Source organism: Molothrus ater, chromosome 7, assembly GCF_012460135.2.
Source record: "Molothrus ater isolate BHLD 08-10-18 breed brown headed cowbird chromosome 7, BPBGC_Mater_1.1, whole genome shotgun sequence".
In the NCBI taxonomy this organism is placed as follows: Eukaryota; Metazoa; Chordata; class Aves; order Passeriformes; family Icteridae; genus Molothrus; species Molothrus ater.
The window spans coordinates 14264695-14286966 of NC_050484.2; the positions used below are offsets into that span (position 1 = coordinate 14264695).

At 39.0% G+C, this 22272-nt stretch overlaps 1 protein-coding gene across 4 annotated transcripts in view; it reads left to right on the forward strand.

Moving 5' to 3' along the window:
• The window catches only part of PDE1A (phosphodiesterase 1A), a 144523-nt gene that overhangs the window by 117343 nt on the left and 4908 nt on the right, over positions 1-22272 (forward strand). For 2 of the 4 annotated variants that reach the window (XM_054515452.1, XM_054515453.1), the window contains 6 exons: positions 496-597; positions 717-837; positions 4496-4577; positions 5841-5961; positions 7725-7909; positions 18292-18636. In XM_054515452.1, the coding sequence (XP_054371427.1) occupies positions 496-597; positions 717-837; positions 4496-4577; positions 5841-5961; positions 7725-7909; positions 18292-18636 (956 nt within the window). The remainder of the gene's footprint in view (positions 1-495; positions 598-716; positions 838-4495; positions 4578-5840; positions 5962-7724; positions 7910-18291; positions 18637-22272) is intronic. The other 2 variants (XM_054515454.1, XM_036386807.2) reach the window with 2 other exon arrangements.

The window sequence follows — 22272 nt, forward strand, 5'->3', positions numbered from 1 at the left end:
GAAATGTTGATAGTATTTCAGATGTAATACCTCTTGCTCTTGTGAGTGTTTCCACAGCCTTCTTCCTAGGCTTAATGTTATGCACACTCTTCACTAACATGAGGGCAGTAAAAATGTATGCTGTTGTGTGGTGGTAAGCCAGAGAACAACTTGTTTTTTGAATACTCTACTGCTGGAAAAAATAAGGAATTACTTATAATTGGTGAGAGAACTGCATGTAATATTAGTTTATGCACTAGGAAATAGGATTTACAAAATAGTGTGGCTCTGAAATAATGATTGCAGAGTACATTTTCTGAGGTACACTGCTTTCACAGAATCCCTCTAGGATACAATATTCAAGTTGTTAATAATTTATTTAAATGCTTTTAAAAACGTAATAAAACCCATGATGTTGTTTTGAAAGTTATAAATTAACAAATACCGCTTAAACAAATGTACCATACATAGAATAAATGAATTTTAATCAGTCATTTTGCTTTCAATTGTTCTTAGGGAGTTGCGTAGCTTGGTCATTGAGATGGTCTTGTCTACAGACATGTCGGGTCATTTCCAACAAATTAAAACAATGCGACACACTCTGCAGCAGGCACAGGGGTAGGTTGTTTTCCATTCTCTTCATTATCTGTAGTCTTTCAATGAGCTCATATTCAAGAAAAGAATTTAAATAGTTGCTTTTGTTTTGAGATAATTGGAGCATGTCCTTGAATTGACAGGGTAGACAAAGCCAAAGCCATGTCTTTGATTCTACATGCAGCAGACATAAGCCATCCAGCAAAATCCTGGGAGCTGCACTACCGGTGGACCATGGCCCTGATGGAAGAATTTTTTCGACAGGTGCCATTTTTAAAATCCTTTAATACATCTAGTTCAAGAAGCAATGGTTACATGATTGAATATTTTCTTAAGTCTGCCAGCAAGGTTGCTGTTGGTTGTGATTGACAGGCATAGTCAGTAGTATATATTCTTTATTCTTCATACATACCACTGACATTGATTCAACTTTTATGTGTGTGAATAAGACAAAATGGTTATAGTTCTCTATCTATTTCAGCTGATATCAGTATTCTGAGTGTTGTAGTAGGTTTTTTTCCTTTCAATTATAATATAACTTGTCAAGCTGTTTTCATTCTGTAGACAGAGATTTATATATGCTTTGAATTATAAAGAAGCACCAGAAGGGTAGGATGAGAGAAAATAGGAAGAATTCATGTTCAGGAAAGAAGGCAAAAAGTTGTCCTCATTTCAGAAAGCCCCTCTATTTCTTTTCCTTGCTAGTATTTGCCATGCATATGCCACATAGATCTGAAGGTGTTGCTTTCATAACAGCCTGATCCAAAGCCAGAGATTAGACAGTACCATCCTGTTAATGCTGTGACCATATACCCTAAACCAAAAATGAAGACATACCATTGTGAAAGCCTTTTTATTTCTGTGAGGTACTGAATTCCAAGAGAAAACCCAGCAGATGTTGGTGTCACTGCTGTCGGTTTTTGACTCACCTCAGCAGGTGAAAGAAAAAACCCTTTCTCCAGAGGGAAAATACTTTCTCTGTAATCAATATTTGTGACCATGCACATTGTCAGCATAACAGTTACTGAAGTACAATTGATAATCAAGGTCCAGTTTCAGTATGACAATTTCTAGAGTTATGCACAGATTTTAAATCAGGGAAAACTCTATGCCTTGCTCAGCTTGATTGTCTTTATTTTGCTATATGTTGACATTTTCAAATCAGAAGGGTCACAGTGGAAAAAGGGACCAGAGAATAAAAAAGAAAGTATGTTAAACCATGAGGTTGTTAGACCCATCTGCCATATAAGGTTCCTGCTCAGATCCTGGAGATTCTTCATATGAATTCTTATAGGGAGCATTGGGCATCCTTGACTCTAGACTGGACTGGGGAGGCAGACTGGAGAGCTGGTGCCTTAATATAAATAACGAATGGATTGAGTTTTATGGAAATAATGAGCAGTCATGAGTTTGTGTCTGCCTCTGTCAAGGGAAATTTTGAGGATTTTGAACTTGAGAGCGAAAAGGAAGAACAGATTACCCAACAAAAAGTCATAAAATGACCAACTGTAATAACATTTAAGACACAGTTAGACAGACTAGACAGGGCCCTTGGGACAGTGAGGCAATGTGTCCAGCCAAGTGGAGGTAGCATTAGCAGTAAACAGTACCACACTGGTCACTGAATGCATAGGACCAGCTAATGTTTTAGTTATTCCTTTATCCATCCATTAGAAGAAGTAACTGGATCCCAAAAAAGCTGCTCAAGAACTCGAGAAGGCATTTAACAATAGCAAGTAAAAAGGAATATGTGTATGCAACTCAGCACTATAAAATACCAAAGTCTTCCAGGATGCAGGGGAGTGTATCAGAAGCAGAATTCTTTCCATGTACTGCTAAGGACAATGTGTGTGGAGCAGTTCCAGCACTTTTAAAATGTGATGAAGTGTCAGCACATATATAAATGCAGTGAGCAGTACAGACACAGTAGGTCTCCTACTTCCTGCATGCACTGGCTTGTTGTGCATCCTCTGCTCTGTTGATCTGAGCCTGTGTGATAGAAATCTCTGGGACTTCCAAATCCATGACTACCAAGATGAAGTAGTGCAAATGTATATGAAACCCCTTAATTCCTCCTCTTCTTTAAAGATTCAACTACTTCTGTGCCTTTTGGGAGAGGCAGTAGATTCTGAAAGAGGCTGATGCAAATCCAAGGCTTTCACAGGCAGCTTTCAAAGCTCACCAGCAAAAAAATGAACATTCACCTTGACGAAAACTTTGTTAACTACAGCTAATGTTTAAAATATGTGCCAGTGTTAACTTCAGGAAAAAAAAAAAGCCCAAGAACACTTTAAATTTAATAGCAACAGCTACAGAAAGTATATTGCAATACCAAGGAAAATCTGAGTTACTTGTTTAAAATAGAAAAACAGCCACCCATCTCAAATCCTTAAAAGAAAAGAAATACATAGTTCCAGTAACTCAAAGAAGTACCACAGTGCCTGTAGTACTATACTCTCAGTCTGAATAGATCCAGAGACATTAAAAGAGAGTTAAAAAGCGGGTCCGTAGCCTGGACAAAGAATTTTTTTACTGTTTGATTTGTATCTTGTTTTTAGATCTCATCAAATTCTAACTGGTTTAAATGTCAGTTTTGTGTCCATTATTACAACTTACAGTCTTAGATTTAGATGACTTAAGTATTAATGATATTATGTTGATTGCAAAGTAATTCATAACTTGGAACTACTTGAAAACAAACAAAAAAAAATCCAGTTTATATGATATTGCAATCTGGCCCCTGTATTTACATGGAGATGCCACTCCCACTGCTCCTAGTAGCAATTGTTCGTGTGTTCTTCCATGCCCTGAGTTCAAATTATTAACACTTCAGTATAAAATGTAATGACCTTAGTGATAAAGCTCTCCACTTTCACATGAAATGCAATCTGTAAGTTGCATCTGTTTCTGTGGCTGGATTGGTTTTACTGCCTTTATGGTTCTAAACCTTTCCCAAATATACTTCAGTGATAGATGATAAAAAGACTAAGGAAGGTTAATACTGCCCCCTTCATCCATCAGTTTATGTTTTCCCAGTTTTCCTTGGGAGAATGGTATGTTCCTGCAGTGCTCTCCACTGAATGACCATCTAACAGCACTCTACATGACAAATATATAGGTTTATTTGACTTGCAAGGCTAGGTTTTCCTCTATCTGTAATATCAGTGCTTCTGGCAGCCAGGTTTGTCCAGCAATACTAATTATAATCTCCTTTGAAAGATGTCTCTTCAGGGTTTTTTGGAGTTTTTTTTGTGCCACAGGACTTTTCTTTTGAGGTTTTGCAAATCAGTTGGTTTACCATGCTGAAAATGGAGATACACCCTCCTGTCTGTTAAGACTGTTGCAACAAAAAAGACTCTTCTAATCTGCTGAGTGCTGAAAAAGCTTCAGAGCTAGGTTGTACAAATCATCCTTGTAATGAAACTGAATTTGTATTTTTTGTGGCTTCAGCAGCAGAGAGACATGCCTGCTAGTGAGAACAAGTTCAAGTTGGTTCATACACTTGACATGAGTAAATCCATTGAAGGATTTTTACATGCTGGATGAACCAGTGTAATAGAAGGAAGCACTCAGCATTTGGCATACTATTACAAACATGTCTAAGTATCTTTAGTGCCATTACATCTGGATCAGCAGAACTAAATTATGAATACAAGGACTTCATGTATTTTAAATCTCATTGGCAGATGCCTTGATGAGGAGAACTTGCAGTAAACTTCTTTACATAAAAGTGCCAAAGTTAGAATTTAGACACTTAATCAAAATTTGAAGATTTACCTCTGACTTGTTTTTATTTAAGAATATAAATTAATGAAGTCATCTTGAATAAATACTAAGAATATTACTAAGAATATTCAGATTCCTTTGTCTTTCTGTCTCTCATCAAATATATGCTTATAATATTAAACATTGTTGTTTACAGGGAGACAAGGAGGCTGCTTTAGGTCTTCAATTTTCCCCACTTTGTGACCGCAAGTCCACTTTGGTAGCTCAGTCTCAAATAGGTAATGACAAACTGTGTTTTTCTCTTTTTTGTCTGTGTAGGAGCATGTAAATTCACAAGGACATTTCATTTACCCATTTTGAATTTGGAATGTTCAAAATTCCATCATGTGGAAGGTATTTCTTTGCACCTATCTGTTCACTGAACTCCTGTGCTTTTGCAGCAGAATGGTGCTGGTCTCAAAACATGATGTAATTTCACCATATGTGAGGGAGGGGTAGGAGAGGGATTAACCAAGATACTGGACATAAGCCCAGCTTCTACTGTACACACTTTAGAGTCTGGCAAATCATGTCCTCAAACTGCTTATCTCATGCTTAAGAACTCACAAGTCTCTCTCTATTATAATCTGAAAGTACCAGTTTGTAGATGCATCTCACCTTAAAGCTAATTAATAAATCAACCCTCTGGACTGCAAGTAAGCCTATCAGTGTCTCAGGGTCAAACTACAGAGGGTCAAGCCTCCCTGGGTCAGTCACTTTTTGTATCCTTTATTCCATTTCACTGGGAGTTTGAAGCCAATATACTTAAGCATCATATTTACTGCAGAAGAGAAGCTGGATTATAGACTGACTCCCTGTTGCTCATCTTCATGCTGTGTTGCATGGTTAGAGCAGGAAGACATCTGGAAATCCATTGCTAGCTCATGTTTTAACATATTTTTTCTGTTAAGTGCTCAGTAGAGAATAATGCTTCATTCTCTCACTGTGTCATTCCATACCATGATGAGCACTTTAGAATGTAAAAGACATTGTTCAGAGCTGACATCTCAGAACTGTGGGATGAATGCTGTCTCCTAAGGATATTACTTGTTCTCTTCACTGATTTGACAGAACCCTCCTACACACTGTGAAATAACACTTTACCTCCACAGAATAATAAACAGCAATTTGAAATATTAACTCCTTGGCAAGAAGCTCCGAATGGTAAAAGAGACAGCATGGCTTGTAGCACTCTGGCTCAACAGTAGCTTCCCTTCTATTCAATAATTAATACTCATTTCAAATGGTAGGTGTGTTCAGCAGTGCATAAAATTTACAAGAAAAAAGAATGAAAAGCTGAAATTATTAATATCTACTTATATCTATACAGTTTCAGGCATTTTTTGTTTCAATTGTGCTTTTTCCTTCAAGATTGTACTAGCAGTATCTAGTATATTGAATTGGGCCTGCAGTTAGAAAATCAGCCCAATAGCAAGTATTCATTTTTAGATTTGAGACTTGTGGAAATATAAAACCTGATTTTCTCTCTTTTTCTTCCTTAGGTTTCATTGATTTCATAGTAGAACCAACATTTTCTCTTCTTACTGATTCAATGGAGAAAATTGTTATGCCTCTTATAGAGGAAGCGACAAAATCTGAAAGTCCTGCATTTGGGACCCCCAGGTATGAATACGCTGCTTTGTTATTGAACTAACACGAGCTCCCATAGTAATCCTAACAATGTGATTCTCAGAGTGATCTCGGTTATTTGGAGCTGGGAAGGTAACAAACAGCTGTGCAGTATTGCCACCCTGTGGGGCTGTGTTGTATTTGCAATGTGCTATTCTGCCCCATTGACTGAACAATTGTACATATACAAAGGCAAAATCCCAGTAATGATCAGAATAAACACATAAAAACCGTGAAATTTATTTCTACATTTTAAATATAATCTTTCCAATAGGCTATTGAAATTCCTGTTCCTATAAGGCAAAGTAGCTACAACAGTGTAATTTGAGTGTATTTTGAGCGGCTTCTTGCTGAAAGCATTGTTGAATAATCAGATACTGCCTTTACAAATACTGCCTCTATTATCATATTTATATTTCATTTTGAAACTGTGATTTGAGCTTTCACTGAGGTTACTAAGTGATAACTCTGCAAGGCAATTTTTTATTTGCTGGGCATTAGTTAGATTTCAGTATCAAAAGGGTGAACCTAGTGCTTTCCTAGATTTTGCTTACTAGAAGCAAGTAGGAGTTACTAGAAGTAGGTATTTATGATGGTGTTCTTAGTGTTTTGGGGAACAGAGCTAAACTAAGGTATTACTGATAAATAATTTGTTTGCATATTCCTTCACAAATGAGTGATTAGCAGCTGCAAATGATTAGCAGCTTCAGGCTTCATTTTTGGTTGATGTTCATGACTGAGTGGCAAATGAAAAGAGGCTTATGATCCAGCAAAACTTCCCCATGTGAGATGGAGGATAAAGGGATTTTTTCTTTGTATGGAATCAAGTGCCACACTTTTGAGGGGAGTGAAGAGCCTGTAGCATGATACAGAGAAGTCTGAGCCAGAGAATTGCACACAGGCTATTGCATGGACACCATGAGATGGTGCCTGGAAAACACTAGAATTGTGGCCTATTTTTTCCATTCTATCCCCTTCAATATGTCTGGAGCACATGGAAATTACAGTTAACTCTTCTTGTGAAGTTTTTGTTGCTATGTTCACTGCAACTATTTTCTGATTAATGGAAACCCATTTGTATGTCTATTAATATCTGCCTGTGGTACCAATGAGATAAACCATGCAGCAAAGTTGAGTAAACAAAACCTATTAAGACATGAGTAGCTGCACAAGGTTGGAAATAGGTCTTATTTTTTAATTGTAAGAAAAAAAAGAGCATTCGTTCTTTTTTTCCCACCTTCTCCATCATATACGTATATGGATAATTTCACTTCTACTTACCTGTAGATGTAGCTGCTGTCTCTATTTAGGGAATTTTAAAGCCACTCACATCTTTCTTTGTCTATACTTGAAGCTTTGTAACTTGAAGAGAATTTTCAGCTCAAGCAAAACTTACCTGTCATATATGTCATGTTTTCCTTTTTTTTAAATGCGTCAAAAAATAATGATCAGATGTCTTTCCTGTGAGAACCAAAGATACCATTCATCATGCAAAAACACAGCTAAGAAGCTACTCCAAAATGTCTGTGTAAACATTCTTTTAAGAAATGGATTACAAGTAATGTATTTTCAGTTGTCACTTTTTTTTCAAGTATTCCCTGGGAAATGGTCAGCAAGACATCTTGTATCTTAGGCACACTCTGATAAAAACTACTGTTCAAGTTAGTTCCTAAGCAACTTGATTGACATGAACTGTTTGTGTATTATTAAAATTAGCTGACTGTGTTTATAATTTGGGGTTTTTTTCCCTTGTCCAGCCAAAATAGTTTGGGAACAGTAAGCAATGCTGAAGCACAAAGACGACCTGGGTTTAAAAGTACAGGTGATGGAGGGACTCACACAGAAAATTCTCTAGCAACTGTAGACCTAAGGGCCTTCAAGGACAACTTGATGAAGATCATTCAAGCAAACAAAGAAAGATGGAAAGAATTAGCAGCAGAAGGTATGACATGTTAAGGTAGAATGCTTTTATAGGTTACTCCCTAAGACCTCACCTACGTTCGTTTTTTAATTTCTATCAACCTGTAAAAATGCATACTTGTGTTGTACTCGTATATTTTATGTCTTAATGTTTGTTTTAGATGCTCCTGTTTTGCTCTCCCAGGGGGTCTAAAGAGGTGTAGGTGGTTAGGGGATGGGAATAAATCTCACAGCCTGTGCAATAAGGCTTTGTGCTGCACAGCTTATCTTCAGAGGTCTGGTTTAGAAATGTACATTCTTGCACTTTTAATTGTAACTTACACTGACATCTGCTTTAAATGCCAAAATCAACAATTCAAAGTGGCGTGTGCTGCCACATTTCCTCAGAAATATGAAAGTTGTACTTTGCTATTAGAAATGCTATTTGTTCCCCACTGTATATAGCAGAATTCTGTATTTCAGGCTTCTTGGGATTATGCTGTAGGCAATTATTTAAATGACCCAGTGGATCTAAAGATTTGGGCAATCACTGCATGCATTAGGCCCAAGCAAGCCAAAAGTGACTCTTCATTTGCCAGTAGATAGTTGATAAATCCAAACCTGCACAGAGTATCCCAGTTCATAAGCCATACCTGAAAATTGCCTGAAATTACAGTTACTTGAGTGAAATGCTTTTCAATCACCTGAGTGATAATTGTTGAGAAGACTTTATAGCTTCAATCTAGGTTAAGTGAATGCCATTTGGGAGTATTTTGTCCACAGTCTGTGTTATTTCCTAGTAAGTACCTGGAATATTTCAGCATAGCATTTCACTGCTGAGATTGGTCTTGCTGTACATGACCTGACACTGACAGCTGGGAGTGATATCCTGGAACCCAGTGCCAGCTTTGTTTTTATCCCATCATCCAAATCGATGTCTTTTTTCCCAAAGAGGTGTCAGACAAGACAGAAAAAGAGTGCTGAACAGTGATAAAATCTAATTTAGTGCTAAATTGCAAATGAATATTCTCATTAGAAGGATATTAAGAATAAGCTTCCACACATCATTTGTGACAAAGGTTTGAAAGAGTCAGGTGGAAGGGGCATCTGAGCAGAGGATTCCATTAATATTGTCTCTTCTTCCTGAGAGTTTATACAATGCTTCCTTTGGTGTTGCCCAACTAATAATGGCTGGTCAAAGGAAAAAACTTCTAATTTGCAGTGGTTAGTAATGATACAAGACCATCAGAGTGCCCAAGGCCACTTAGCTACAGCCTGCAGAAATCAGGCAACCCTGAGCTGGTGACATGAAAGGTCCTTCAACATGGAGGAATGGAGAACTTGTATGGAAGTTTGCCATCTCCAGTTACACAGAACTAACCAGTTTGATTCTGGTGCATCAGCTTTTTGGTCTGCTGTTCTGGAGGGGTACAGTGCTGTCAAAGGGCAGTTTCCACTTCATTCCCAGGGCTTTGTTGTGCTCTATAAATTAATGATATATTTAGCCCAGTTTTACTGTACTGTTGACAGGCATCGAAAACACAAAGCTACTTGCAGCAAGAGATTTAAAAATTACTTTGGGTAAGGTTGCAGTGAATATCAATGAGGGGCCCAGCAAAATCCAGGAAACTGGGCATACTTTGTACTCTGACAACCAGAGAGGTTAATGCTCAAGGCTCAATGGATTTTGTTGAGATTGTGGTTGTCCTAACCTCCTTTTCTTCCATCAACTTGAGTAATGAAGCATGTCTAAGTACTGCCTGAACAGAGTTATGGAATTGCAGTAAAACATACATTAGGGAAGCTGATGGGTAAGTGACAATAGCTGGTGTTGGGGCCAGCGCCTGAGGAACGATATTGTCTCTGTATGATTGTGGCTGAATCTGTTTTTTGAGCTACTCTGTGAGGAAAAGATTTATAGAAGTCTGCTGCCACAAAGAGGCTACTTGCAGCAAGATCTGCAGTTCACTGGAGTATGGCATAGAGACCTTCAGGGTGCCAGTTTAGCCTTAGAGGAAACCTTGTGAATAATCCAAATACTTTTGAGTACACATTGATATTTTGTTAATTAACAGCTGTGGGGTGGATTTGATAGGTTTTGTGGAAGTTACATGTTCCATTCATTTGGAATGGAATGTCTGCATCCACAGTCCATACGTCGTCCCTGAGGACTGCTGTAGCAGATTTTTTTGTTAAGTAACAATAGCTTTCTGTAGAGGACTTTCTGAGGTAGCACATAATCCTTGCCACTAAATGGAAAAGGGAGTCTTCAACTGGTCCAGTATATCTGCTCTGAAGCTGTACCCTGCAAAGGTTGAAAATCCTTAATCAGGCTGTGCAAAATGAACATCTAGTAAAGAATAAAAAATATTGTTATACGTCTCCCTTCCCTTTAAATTATTTTCAGATTAACCAAGTTTGACTAAGCTTGTAAGTCAATAACCTGAGCCCTTGAATTTCAGATGATTAGTCTCGTCTTGTCTAGATCTCATGCTACTTTCTCTGACTCCATGTCAGAGAAAAATCTTTAGGCTGCTTTGGGCATGTGTATGAAGTTGTGCTTTATTTGTATGTTAGTAGGAGCATGTACTGAGAGAAGAGATGTAGAGAAAAATCACTGCCAGGTGAAAGTGGTGCTCTCATTGTTCCTAGCTAGATAATTCATGACAAGTCACAAATTGCTGAATGCCTTGAGGTGACATGTTTGAGGACCATGTTGTGGTAGTAAACAGGCTGGCTCTCAGTGCAGATCTTCAAACACACTTCCTGAGCTGCCTATGACAAACAGAGCTTGTGCTGTTAAAGGAGCCATCTGCATTCTTGTCAATGGGCTCTGCAAACAGCAGATATTGTTCCCAGTTTAGTTCACAGGCTCAGGAGAAGTTGTCTCTATAAAATGTAGTACTACAGATGCCCAAGGAGTACAGAAAGGAAACTAGCAACATTCCATATAATTTCCTGAGGATGACCTGAACTCATGCCAGCTTTTCAGGATAAGGTTACACGTGTAGCACCTGTGGGAAGCAGTTCAGCTGGAGCAAGGGCTCCCTTAGCAAGAGCCAGAGGAGATGGTCTGACTCCTGTGCCAGGTAGTCCAGAGGAAAAGACTCATTCTCAGTGACAGTGCTGTTGACAGGGAAGCTGTCCTGAAGATGCTGGCACTACCTCTCCCTGAAAAGACAGTTGCTGTGGAGGCTTGATTCAGAGCAAGCAGCTTGTGCAAGGAATAGTGTGCTTTTTGGAAAGGCCTCTGTTAGTAAGGGAAGTTCTTATCTATCTAGAGCACTGAGCTGTTTGAAAGCATCCTTAACAGAAGGCTCAGTAAATAGGATGGCTCCACTTTGCTAAAAAGGCCATGACTTGTGTAATTGATGCAGGGGAGCTCAGTGCTCTATAGCCTAAGGGTCTTCAACCTTTCACCACTGGAGAATTAGAGGAATGTTTCTCAGGCCTTTCAGGGAGTACTGTTAACAGGGAATTACCATAATGATCAAACATCTGGGATTCTAATTTGAAAGCCTTGATGTTTAATTAATATTCCAAGCCCCAATCACCAGATAATCTGTCTCTGTTCAACTCAATACAGTGATGAAGATACTATTTCATCCTGAACTTTTTTCAACATATATTCTTGATCTCTGCTGCTGTTTGCAATTATTGTATTGTAGCAAATGGACAGTAAATGTGCTCAGATGTATCTGAGAGGTTCTTTCATTAGAGAATATGTGTTCTAAGTGGATTTTAAGATCTGAAAGTTATTGACCTACTGAGAAAGCTGTAAGAAGCACAAAACTTATCAGGAAAGATTTAACTACCATGTAAGATCCTTCACAGTACCCTTCTTAGAACATAATTGTAAAAAAATTATTTAATATTTTAAAAATACAGTGTTTATTCCTTTATTCATACTTGGTTTGTTCTATAAAACTGTTCCAAAGATTTAATAATAAAGTTGGTCTGTGCTTGGCAAGCTCAGGTACTCTTAACAGAATGTAAGGGTACAGACTAATCATCATACTTGCTGATTTACATGCTTTAATCTCTTCAGTAGGTATCATTGTAAATAAAGTTACAGGGATAAAAAAGTATCATTAATTTCTGTTAATAATGAAAAGAGGCACAGGCAGCTCAGGACACTCACCTGAGGCCATGTGACAACACAAGGGTATGCAGAACAGCACACCAAAAGTCCAGCTGCCAATCAAATGGGCCCATCTTCAGGATAATACAACAGCAGTTGTATTACAAACTTACTGTTTTCATCTTAAACTTAAAACTCACCTTAAACTCTTCTAAAGAATTCAGTGGTACAGAACCTGAACCAAGTTTGCATTATCTGTGTGGAAAGACATCAGTGACAAATGTTGTCCTCAACACTTTTGGCAGTACACTGGGCTGCTTGGATTGAAAGTGTATGCCTGCGATGGCTGACCTCATCAAAGTGGGATGAAAAATAAGTGAGGTTGAATGAGTCTCTCACACTGGCCTCTGCTTAATTTTGATGCTAAAAATGTGACAAAATAACAACTATTGAATCTTTGGAGCAGAGATCAGCTTTTTTTTCCCCCATGGGCAGCAATTTTTAATGACAAATGTTTCTTCTGAAAGACCTGTGCAGGGTACCTGCAGGCTCCCCTCGGGCACTTTCAGTTCTGCATACTTCCAGTCACAATAACCACAGGGCTCAGCTCCATTTTGTCTGAAAGATTTTCTCTGCAGACTCACTAACAAGAAGAGAGTAGCAGCTGCTGAAATGTGAAAATCTGAGAGTGATGATCTGATAGCATGTTAATGTGACTTAGCAGCCGCGAGGAAGGGCGGGCCGTGGGAGGATGTGTGTGACAGTCACAGAAACTGACTGACAGTTTGGCACATGAAATCTCCCCTAATGGACGGTTTTATTCTGTTGGAAACTAATCAATTCAGGAGGCTAAAGGAGTCCCATCTAGTATCAGTAACAGTGATTTTAATTGCAGTGCTAAAATGCTTGGGTCATAAACAGTTTCTGAACTAATTCAGAAACGTGTTAAGTGGGAAAAGAAGAATTTTTCAGCATGGTCTGAGTAAATGCAAGGAGTGGGTTGAGCTATGAGTAGGAAGAAATGGTTGGTATTGGCAATACCTGGTAAATCACAGGCAAAGGAATGGTAACTGACCTAATAATGGAACCTGTTTTAGATCTCTCTGGAATACACATCAGAGAGCTGGCCTGTCTCTGCACATGACAGTCTGCATCACTTAAAGACCCTTTTCCCTCTAGCAGGATCACAGCAGCATGTCCCTTCCACTCCCTGTCCCAAAAATTCCAGCATTCAATACCCTGTGCTTACAGCTAAACAGAAGTAGAAGGTGGAGGTAGCAACTCTAGGAAACCATAAACTCACAAATTATTTTTAACCAAGTCCTTTAGTGAAAAGTTTTGGTTTAATTAGCTAGTTTAGTCTTTGCTACTTTTTCTATATGACATAATGCTGTAACATTAAGTGCCACTGGATTACATGGTTTGCAGTGGTTTTATATACTCCTATAACTGTGATGAAATTGGTGTGATGAGTAGAAAGTGGAAGGAATCAGTACCTAAATTACTCTGTGCATTACTGCAATATTTTCTTGGATTTGAAAATGGTAGGTTGGTTGGGGATAATCATGGTTGTTTGGGAACTTTTGGACGCATCTTTAAACTTACTTGGTAGTTCCAGAGACACCAGGATCAGTCTTCTCCTTCTCTGAAGAATTTTGATACTCTGTCCTGGTCTTTTAATTTTTTCTTTAAAATGGCTGATGTGAGAACATGTCTCCTAGAAAGGTACATTTCCTTCCCATGTTGTCCTGGTTTGGGTATTTTGTCACTGCTTTCTGGAATTCCATTTTACAGTAAAAAAAGGGAGACAAACCTAGAAATCAAAGTTTGTCATAGTATACACAGAGATTCCATTACATCCAGCAGCATTCTTCATTACAGAGTCCTCAAATAATTTAATTCTAGTGAAGATTAACAGCTTTCCTCTCTAATTCAGTAGTTTCCTAATTGTCAAAACTCTCATGTCATCATGTCTTTCCGTAAGGGTTAATAATTGTGGCTTATTGTCAACACAATAGCAGTGTGATTGAGCAGATATTTGTTTTACTGGGATTTACAGGCACTGCCATTAGCTGGTTTGAGATGTCCTGCTTGCACATGGCTCTTGTATTTTTCCTCTCTATTGCTGTTAATCAAGTGATGCAGTTGCTGTAAAGAGGAAGGTAATTTACAAGCCATGTACTGTGCAGGTCACAGCAGTTGAATCCTCTTTTGTGTACTACAGAAAGGTGAGAAAAGAAAGTTGATGGACATATACAGAAGAGAAAGTTCCAAAATGTAGCAAAGCTTCCTCACCACTTGGGCCATGTCCTGAAAGTGTTGCTGCACACATTGGCAGTGACAAACAGGCCTGGTGGAAAGCAGTGTGGTAGTTGATAGTACAGAACCTCCAGGGCATCTGGGGTTCTTTGGGGACACCACAGACTGCTGCAGCTGGGGCTAGAGATTGAGTCGTGTGGCAGTTTTAGTGTTTCATGGACATTGCAGTCTTTCATTGGACTGATAGGAATTCAGTGCTCCCATTCACTCCTGGAAACAATAAAAATAAAACTTAAAGAAATCAATTAAATTTTCTGACACCTATTAAGTGAAAAACAAAACAAAAAACCCTAGTGGCTTAGTGAAAAAAATGTATAATCTGATTAAAAGAAGAGAGGAAAGAAGTTGCCTTCACTAGTTAACACATTTTCTGCAAATACAAAATTACTGAGTACCAGAATTTTTGAGCTATTCTGAAATTTGGCTATTGCCTTACAAGTCCTGCCAGTTTTCCAAACTAAATATTGTATTACAGTTATTTTGCCAACAGCCTGAACACAATGGAGGAAGGACACCCTTTCTATCATGTTTGTGTCAAATGCCATTATTGCTTCCCATAAAGGACTGTTCTGCATTTCTGTGCTCTTTCCTGCCTTAAAGCACAGTCCTTTATGAGAAGGGTTAATAGAATCCATTTATTTTATAGAGGAGTTCACACAAATTTTGCTGAATGACACTTGGATTCTTGTAAAGAAAACAAACCCAACAGCTGAAAAATACACAAACAGGCCTGGCTCCTGGCACTTTTGCCAAGTTAAAGCAGAGAGAGCAAAACCAGTAGCAACATCAACAACATGTAGCTGAGCTGACTGCACTGCACAATGTTCTCCTGCCTGCCTTTATCTGAATGGCTTTGACAGTCCCCGAGCTCTTCAGTGCCTAACAGACACACCCCAAAACACAAAAACTTTTCTGAGGGCCAAGATAGGTGGTTGTTTAATATTTTATATCTTATTAATCTATTTATTTGTATTGGTTATTGAGACTGTTCAAATGCCAGATTACCTGGTTCATTTAGCAGAGTCCTTTTCCATCTCTGGCTGGCCATGGTAATGTGCCCATAGGAAGGGAGAGCTTGCTTTTCCCAGAAGCCCAGTGCAGGGTGAGGGTCCTGGCATTCTGTGGCTGGCTGGAGGCAGAGACTGCCACAGTGTTTATTACAATTCCTCCTGCACAGCACTGGGGGTGAGACAGCATGCCAGCTCCATTTCTCTTACACTAGTAGGATTACTTTAGCATTGCCCTGCTTGAATTCTACTTATTTGGTCACTGTCCTGGTCTCAGCCTCATTTAGACTGCTAGATAATTCTGTTTCATCAGAGTGACATAGGACAGCAGAAATTTTAGAGAATTCCAAATATTATATGCAATATAAAGGTCACATGTATTATAGAGTACAATTATTAGCTGTTATAGAAAGCAGAAATCTACATTTTCCCAGCACATTTAGCATATTCCACAAGTGGCTGACACATCATAAGAACCCAGCATTTTTCATCTTTCTAGCAGTGGATTAAAGCTGAGGGGAGCAAAGCAAGTCAGAACATAGAGTCAGACATCGAGCAGGTGAAAGACTTAATACTAAGAAAACAGGGGGGGGCTCTTAGTGACACTTGTGACAGCATCATAGAGAATTTTGTACTTGAGGCTTCTCAGTCTCATTCACTCCCACCAGGCACTCCTGGTGGTGGTCCTGTAGTCTTACACCAGTTTAAATGCAAAAGGCTTCACTTTTGTCTGGTATATTACCAAGTGTATCTTGGTGCAGAGCTACTTCATTTCAAAGCTCCATCCATCAGTTAGTCCTGAGTTAGAGTTTGGCTCTGGTTTAGGTATCCTTAAACTGACAAATTTGAGATCATCTCGAATCATCTCCAGGACTGTCACAGAAATTGGAGACCATAACGACATAAATGAGGAACAAACCATCAGAGCTGTTATAATTAAACTTTTAACCTTCATTTGCCAGTTTAAGTTTTCTAAGGAGTGAATAAGAACAATTTTAAGTTTGGATATGCACCTTTATGAACAAAAAATAACAGTGGATTTTGCTTGTATGAATATTCTGAACTTTCTTATTTGAGAATAAAATGGTCAGCCATCCAATTACACCAAGACATACCTGAATTCTGGCTAGAATAGTCCTAAAACAATATTCAGTGAGAAAAATACTCTCTTCTTACTAGGTTTTTAGTTAAAAAATCTCACCAGCATGAGCTACATTAATCTTACAGTTTTATGTGTGTTCGTAGTTCAGCTTTGCTTTTTTTAACTTACTGATGCATCTGAACAGCATGTGAAATATTTTATATTTTAATTTTCTTGGAGTTTTTTTATGAAGCTAAGGAAAGTACTGTAGTTGTGCCATTTGGAGGCGAATATGGCACATAAATCACTTTCTTAGGAAAAAAGCTTTATGTAGGTAGGTTATATCATGAGTGACGGGTGCTTTAAATAATGTCTCTAGATTGAACATAGCTTGCTTCAAGTTCCATATGCATATTTTTCAATGGCTTTAACCCAACCTCTTCTTTGTAAGAGCTACATTGAAGTCTGTAGAAAAAGACTAGCTGTCTAAGTTGCAGAAGATTTGGAATCTAAACCAAGCAGGACACTAAAGTTTTGGAAAAAATGGTTTAACAATGTAGAAATTGCTCAAATTTTAAAGTTCTTGATTTCTTAAAAAAGTGTACTAGAAGGCATAAATGACAAAAAAAAAAAAAGGAAATTAATCATTCTGTGCTTCTGCACATCGGGTTTGAAGATATTCCCTTCCATCCCATTTCACCGACCAAATTGTACTTCAGGGGGAACTTTTGTCTGGATTTAGAAAAGTGAGGTGGTGCAAAATGCTGACAGCAATAAAAATGTGCTTGCAGTCTGGGTTATCTTTCAGTTGTCATGTGCAATCCCTCGTGGCCTGCATTTGGGCTGGTCACTCAAAATCAGAGTTCTGGGAGTTGCCAGTTGAACTCCATCAGTATCTCAATGCTTGGTTTCCTTCCTTAGTAATTTCTAACATCCAAATTAGAAATTTTGTGCAATATCATGCAGCTGTTTTATGCCCATGTTGTTCAAACTGCAATGCTAACTTTTTAAATTGACAGTATTTGGTATCTTCTATACTAGTGTACAGATTCTAAAATCCAAATTTATGAAATGCAGATTACAATAGCAAGAAAATAGGCCCTCCATGAAGATGGCGCATTTATTTTTTGTTGGACACTTCACCTGCCATCACAAGTTTTCCATTCTCAGTTTCTTTTTCATCTAGTTATTCCTGGTGCCACCTCTCTGTGCTGTTCTGTTCTTTCTCCTTTTACTCTGGGCCATTTAATTTGTACTGTTCTCTGGGTCTCTGCAATAAAGTAAGGAGTAGAGCCTTCCACAAACATTATTTTTTCCTGTTGCTGCTGTCCCCTGAAGCACAGTTTCCCCCATATCTGTCCCTTCCCATTCTAGATGTGTGTTTAGCCAAAATGGCAGTAGTACTGGACAGCACATACATAACACCCTATAGCTTGTTCCAGCTTGTTCCCAACTGGATGGTTTGGACTTTCCAGGTTGATAGGCAAATTTCATTCAGGGCTTCCCCTCAGCTTTGATTCCTGCCCCATCCCCAGAAGGGCATTCCCCTCCATGCCCTCTCTCTCTTGCAGAACTGATGAGCTCTGCTCTTCCTAGTCCTGTGTCAGTAACACCACTGCAGAGGGACATGCCTGCAGAAGGGGTCCTCCTGCTCCCATCCTTCAGGTTACTGTTGTCTGATGATGCTCCTTGCTCTGTATTATGGCCAAAAAAGAGATACATATTAGACATCAAATCAGAAAGAGGACTGCTACATTCAGCTGCAGTTGTGCAATCAGGAGCAGAATCTGACCCATATTAAACACTGGGCATGGCCTCATGCAGAAATTGATGTTCACAGTGCTCCTGTGTGCAGCTCTATATGTCACTACTCTGAAATCAAAAAATTGTGGCATATCCTTCTTATCTAACTCACCTATTTTGTTCCCTCTTTGTAGAAGAACTTGTGAAAAATGTTGGTGAACAGGAAAAAGACCAAAGCAGAAATTCCACAGATGCACAGTTACAGGAAGAGGCAACAAGGACACAAAATGAGAGTAGTCAGGGGAGTGATGGTACAGCCTGTCCTCCCAGATCCATCGTCCTACAAGTAGTCTCTTTGGACACTCCACTGAGTGATGAATCCAGCTCAGAAAAATGCACTAACTCTGATCCGAACCAGAAAGATCTCAGCGATGCCCAGCAAGAGACCCAGAATACAGACCCACTGAATGGTAATGCTTCATCACAGAGCACAAGCCAGTCTCGTGGAGCTGTCCAGGGTGAAGCTGCAGCAGTGTCTGGTATCTCCCTGTCAAACATCAACAGCAATGTAAAATACTGAAATAAGGTGTTGGACAAACCATCAGCGCAGGACAGTTTGTTCAGGCCTGTGTAAAAGTGGTAGTATCCTAAAACATCAAATAGAAGCATATTAAAAAATATCAACTTCTTGATATCAGCTATTTGGGATCTACTAGAAAATTCTTTAGAGAATATACTTTAGTTGAACTTGAAGAATGGTTTTAGAATAATTTAAAGAATAAGGTGAACTTATTCAGAACAGATCTATTTAACATTTTCTTTTTTAATAATTAATTACACTATTAATATGTGTTCCCCTTAGTTTGGGTACCTAATATGATTGTTATTTTGTAAACCACATCCTTTGTACCAAACATAGTGTGAATCTAAGAGTTAAGCTTAAGTAGAGGGAATTTGCCAGCTGTAGTAGTCATGGGACTGTGTCATTCACTTAATCAGGAAGATCAGTCTCTTGACTGTAGCTGCTAGACAAGTGGAGCAGCCAGAACATCGCTGAAATGTTAGAATATGTTTTTAGAGTGTAAGTATTTTATCACAAGATGACCATGTCTAGTATCTGGAGATTGCAACACAGTATCAAGGGCAACATGCCCAAGCCATGAGGTATAGATGTTATCAAAGGGAGAGGAAGACACTGTACATCTTCATTTTATTTTCTGAGTTTGCTTATAGTTAGAGTAAACTTTGAAGTGTTAGGGTAATAAGAAGAATCAAGGATATAATGACACTTCTTTTCCTCACTTTTACTTAAAATGTGAAACTCATTAATGCTTTAATGACAGTAAGCCTTGCAATATTGTGCCAGAAGTATGGCATTGTCTGAGCAGCAGCATTGCAGTGATTATAATGCTTAGCTTAGACATGAGTATATGACTTGGCATATTTCTCAAAAAACCTTTTTATGGAGAACTCCCACCTACTCTAGATTTCCACATTCCATGGCTCCATGCTTTTATTGTTGACAGGTTTTTTTCCATCAGAAATAACAGATGGTTAATTTAGGGCCCTAAATCAAAATATTTACACTAAAATTACTTTCACAGCATTTGACGTTGTCTAATAACTGACATTTTATCTTTTAACATGTATTTTTTACAACAGGTTTGTATTAAAGCTCAGCCTAAAATTTAAGTGCCTTAGAGAAGTTCTCCATCTCCTGGATGAGGAATGCTGTAGGAAAAGCTGCATCTTTTATCTTTCAGACTTGGCAGAAGGCAGTTGTGGTGCTAGCTGTACTTGTGGGTCTTCAGATGGCTGACCAACAAAAATGATTGAAAGATCAGATAAAACTCTGCATGCAGTTAGTTCATGCTGTTGCATGAACTTTACATTCCACCTTTCAATCTTTACATTCCACCTTTCAATCTTTACATTCTACCTTTCCAATGAGAACAGAGATTTCTTATCTTATAGCATGCTAATCTCATTTGTTTTCTAAAGCAGGAAATTTTTTAGAGAATGCATTGTACTTTGAAACTTCAAACTGAGAAATTTATTAAATGAGTAAGAAACAGTTTTTAATACTGTTTTTGCAGCTCTGTTGATGTCCAGTGGATCCAGACTGGACTCTTTTAACCAAGATCAGACATTTTCAATGGAATGCTGCTTCAAGCAAGCAGAAGGTAGCAAACACATGACCTTTCTCTATTTCACAAGTTAGACTTATTTGAGTATTCTAAGAGACACTATACATCTGTCAGGACACTCTCCATGTTTCTTCCAAGAAGAAGACTTGTCTACTTCTGTAGTTTCTGTCCTGAGATTGGGGGGCTAGAGGGGATGTCCAGAGTGCTTGCTGACTCCTGGGGTGGAGAAGTGAGCACCTGTGGGTGCTAGGGCTGGGAGGGTGAGATAGAAAGGAAAAAGAAAAGCAACATGGTTATTCAGGTTGAAATTTCATATGTTAGCTGTCATTGTTCTGTCTTTTATAAAAAGCAGAAAATCCAGTTAAGTTTTCTGTGATTCAATTACAGCAGTTGGGGAACACTGGAAGATGATGTGTGTGCATCCTTGGGAGCTGTGGATGTGCTATGATGAGGGGGTTCCCCATTTAAAAAATATAAAAGGGGCTGGTTTCTGCTTTTTGTGTCACATCTCATTCTAGGTGTAGCTCTTGTAGACCATCACATTTTAGTGACAGGAGTAGCTCTGCCGTGGGTCCAGGTTGGTGCAAAGGGAAGACTGGAGGGTCGCTGCTACCACCACTGCAGTTGGGACTGAATGTTGTTTTTCTCCACAAATACCTTTTTTCCTTTCCATCATCTCACTTTAATTTAATTGAATGGTACAAGATTAAATGAAACTATTATAAGGTGATTTTTTTTTAAGTGATGATTTTCCTTTTCTCCTTAGTGATTTATTAATTAGAACATTAATTTTAAAAACTGCTTATGTTTAATTAAACGACTCCACATTTCAATGATTTATAAATGCTAATTGGCAAACTTAACTCCTCACTCGTAATGATAGCCACATTAATCCTTAATATCAAAATGCAAGGGAGATAATAAATCTGTGATAAAACGGATTGCCAGTAGCTTCACTCTCTGTGACAGGAGAGGACTGCCCAGTCCCACTGAGTGTGCAGCGCATTCCACATCACCAGCATTCAGCCAGTGAGAGCCTCTGGAGAACAGCCAGGTTAAACAGCAGTGGGCAGATCCAGGCATCCACATGCCAGTTTGATTTATGGTGCTGCAGGTGGCATCAAGGGATCACCTGTGCCAGGCAAATGCTTGGTGACTGCTCAGTGCTGTGGTGGCCCCGTGGGGCTCAGCGAGTGTGGAACCTCTGTGTCCCAGCAGAGCAGGAGCAGATTGCTGTGCTGCCTGCTTCCCTGGTGCTCCTTGGGCACAGCAGGAGCCTGCGACTAAGGGAAGGCAGCCCTGTTCAGGCATGGGATAAGGATGGAGGGAAGGTTAGATTGAAAAAGCAAATAATGTGTTTATAAAAAAGATAGGGTATAGAAGATAACAGCCATTAGCAATCTCATTTTTTTTAATCGCATAAAAAACTTGATGTACAAACAGAAAACTATATACGCCTTAGAAGTTACTGTTTAGTTTTTTAAATTTATACCAAAATATATGAAAGATATTAAGCTATTAGGGACCTTCCAGAGGAGGCCACAGGATGGGAAGGGTCTGGAGTAGAAGCCATATGAGGAGCAGCTGAGGTTACTTGGTCTGTTCAGTCTGGAGAAGAAGAGACTGAGGGGTGACCTAATTGCAGCTACAGCTTCCTTATGAGGGAAGAGAAGGGGCAGGCATTGGTCTTTTCTGTGGTGGCAGTGACAGGACCTGAGGGAGTGGCTTGGAGTTATGCTGGGGAGGTTCACCTGGGATATTAGAAAAAGGGTCTTCACCCAGAGGGTGGTTGGATGCCAGAACAGGCTCCCCAGGGCAGTGGTCACAGCACCAAGGCTGACAGAGTTCAAGAAGCATTTGGATAAGGCTCTCAGGCACAGGGTGCGATTCTTGGAAGTGGTGCTGAGAGAGACCAGGAGCTGGATGTGATGATCCTTGGGGGTCCTTTGCAACTCAGCATATTCCATGATTCTGTGAATTGTCTTGTTTTAAGGCTTCCACACTTCCACAAACTCAAGTGTCAAATTT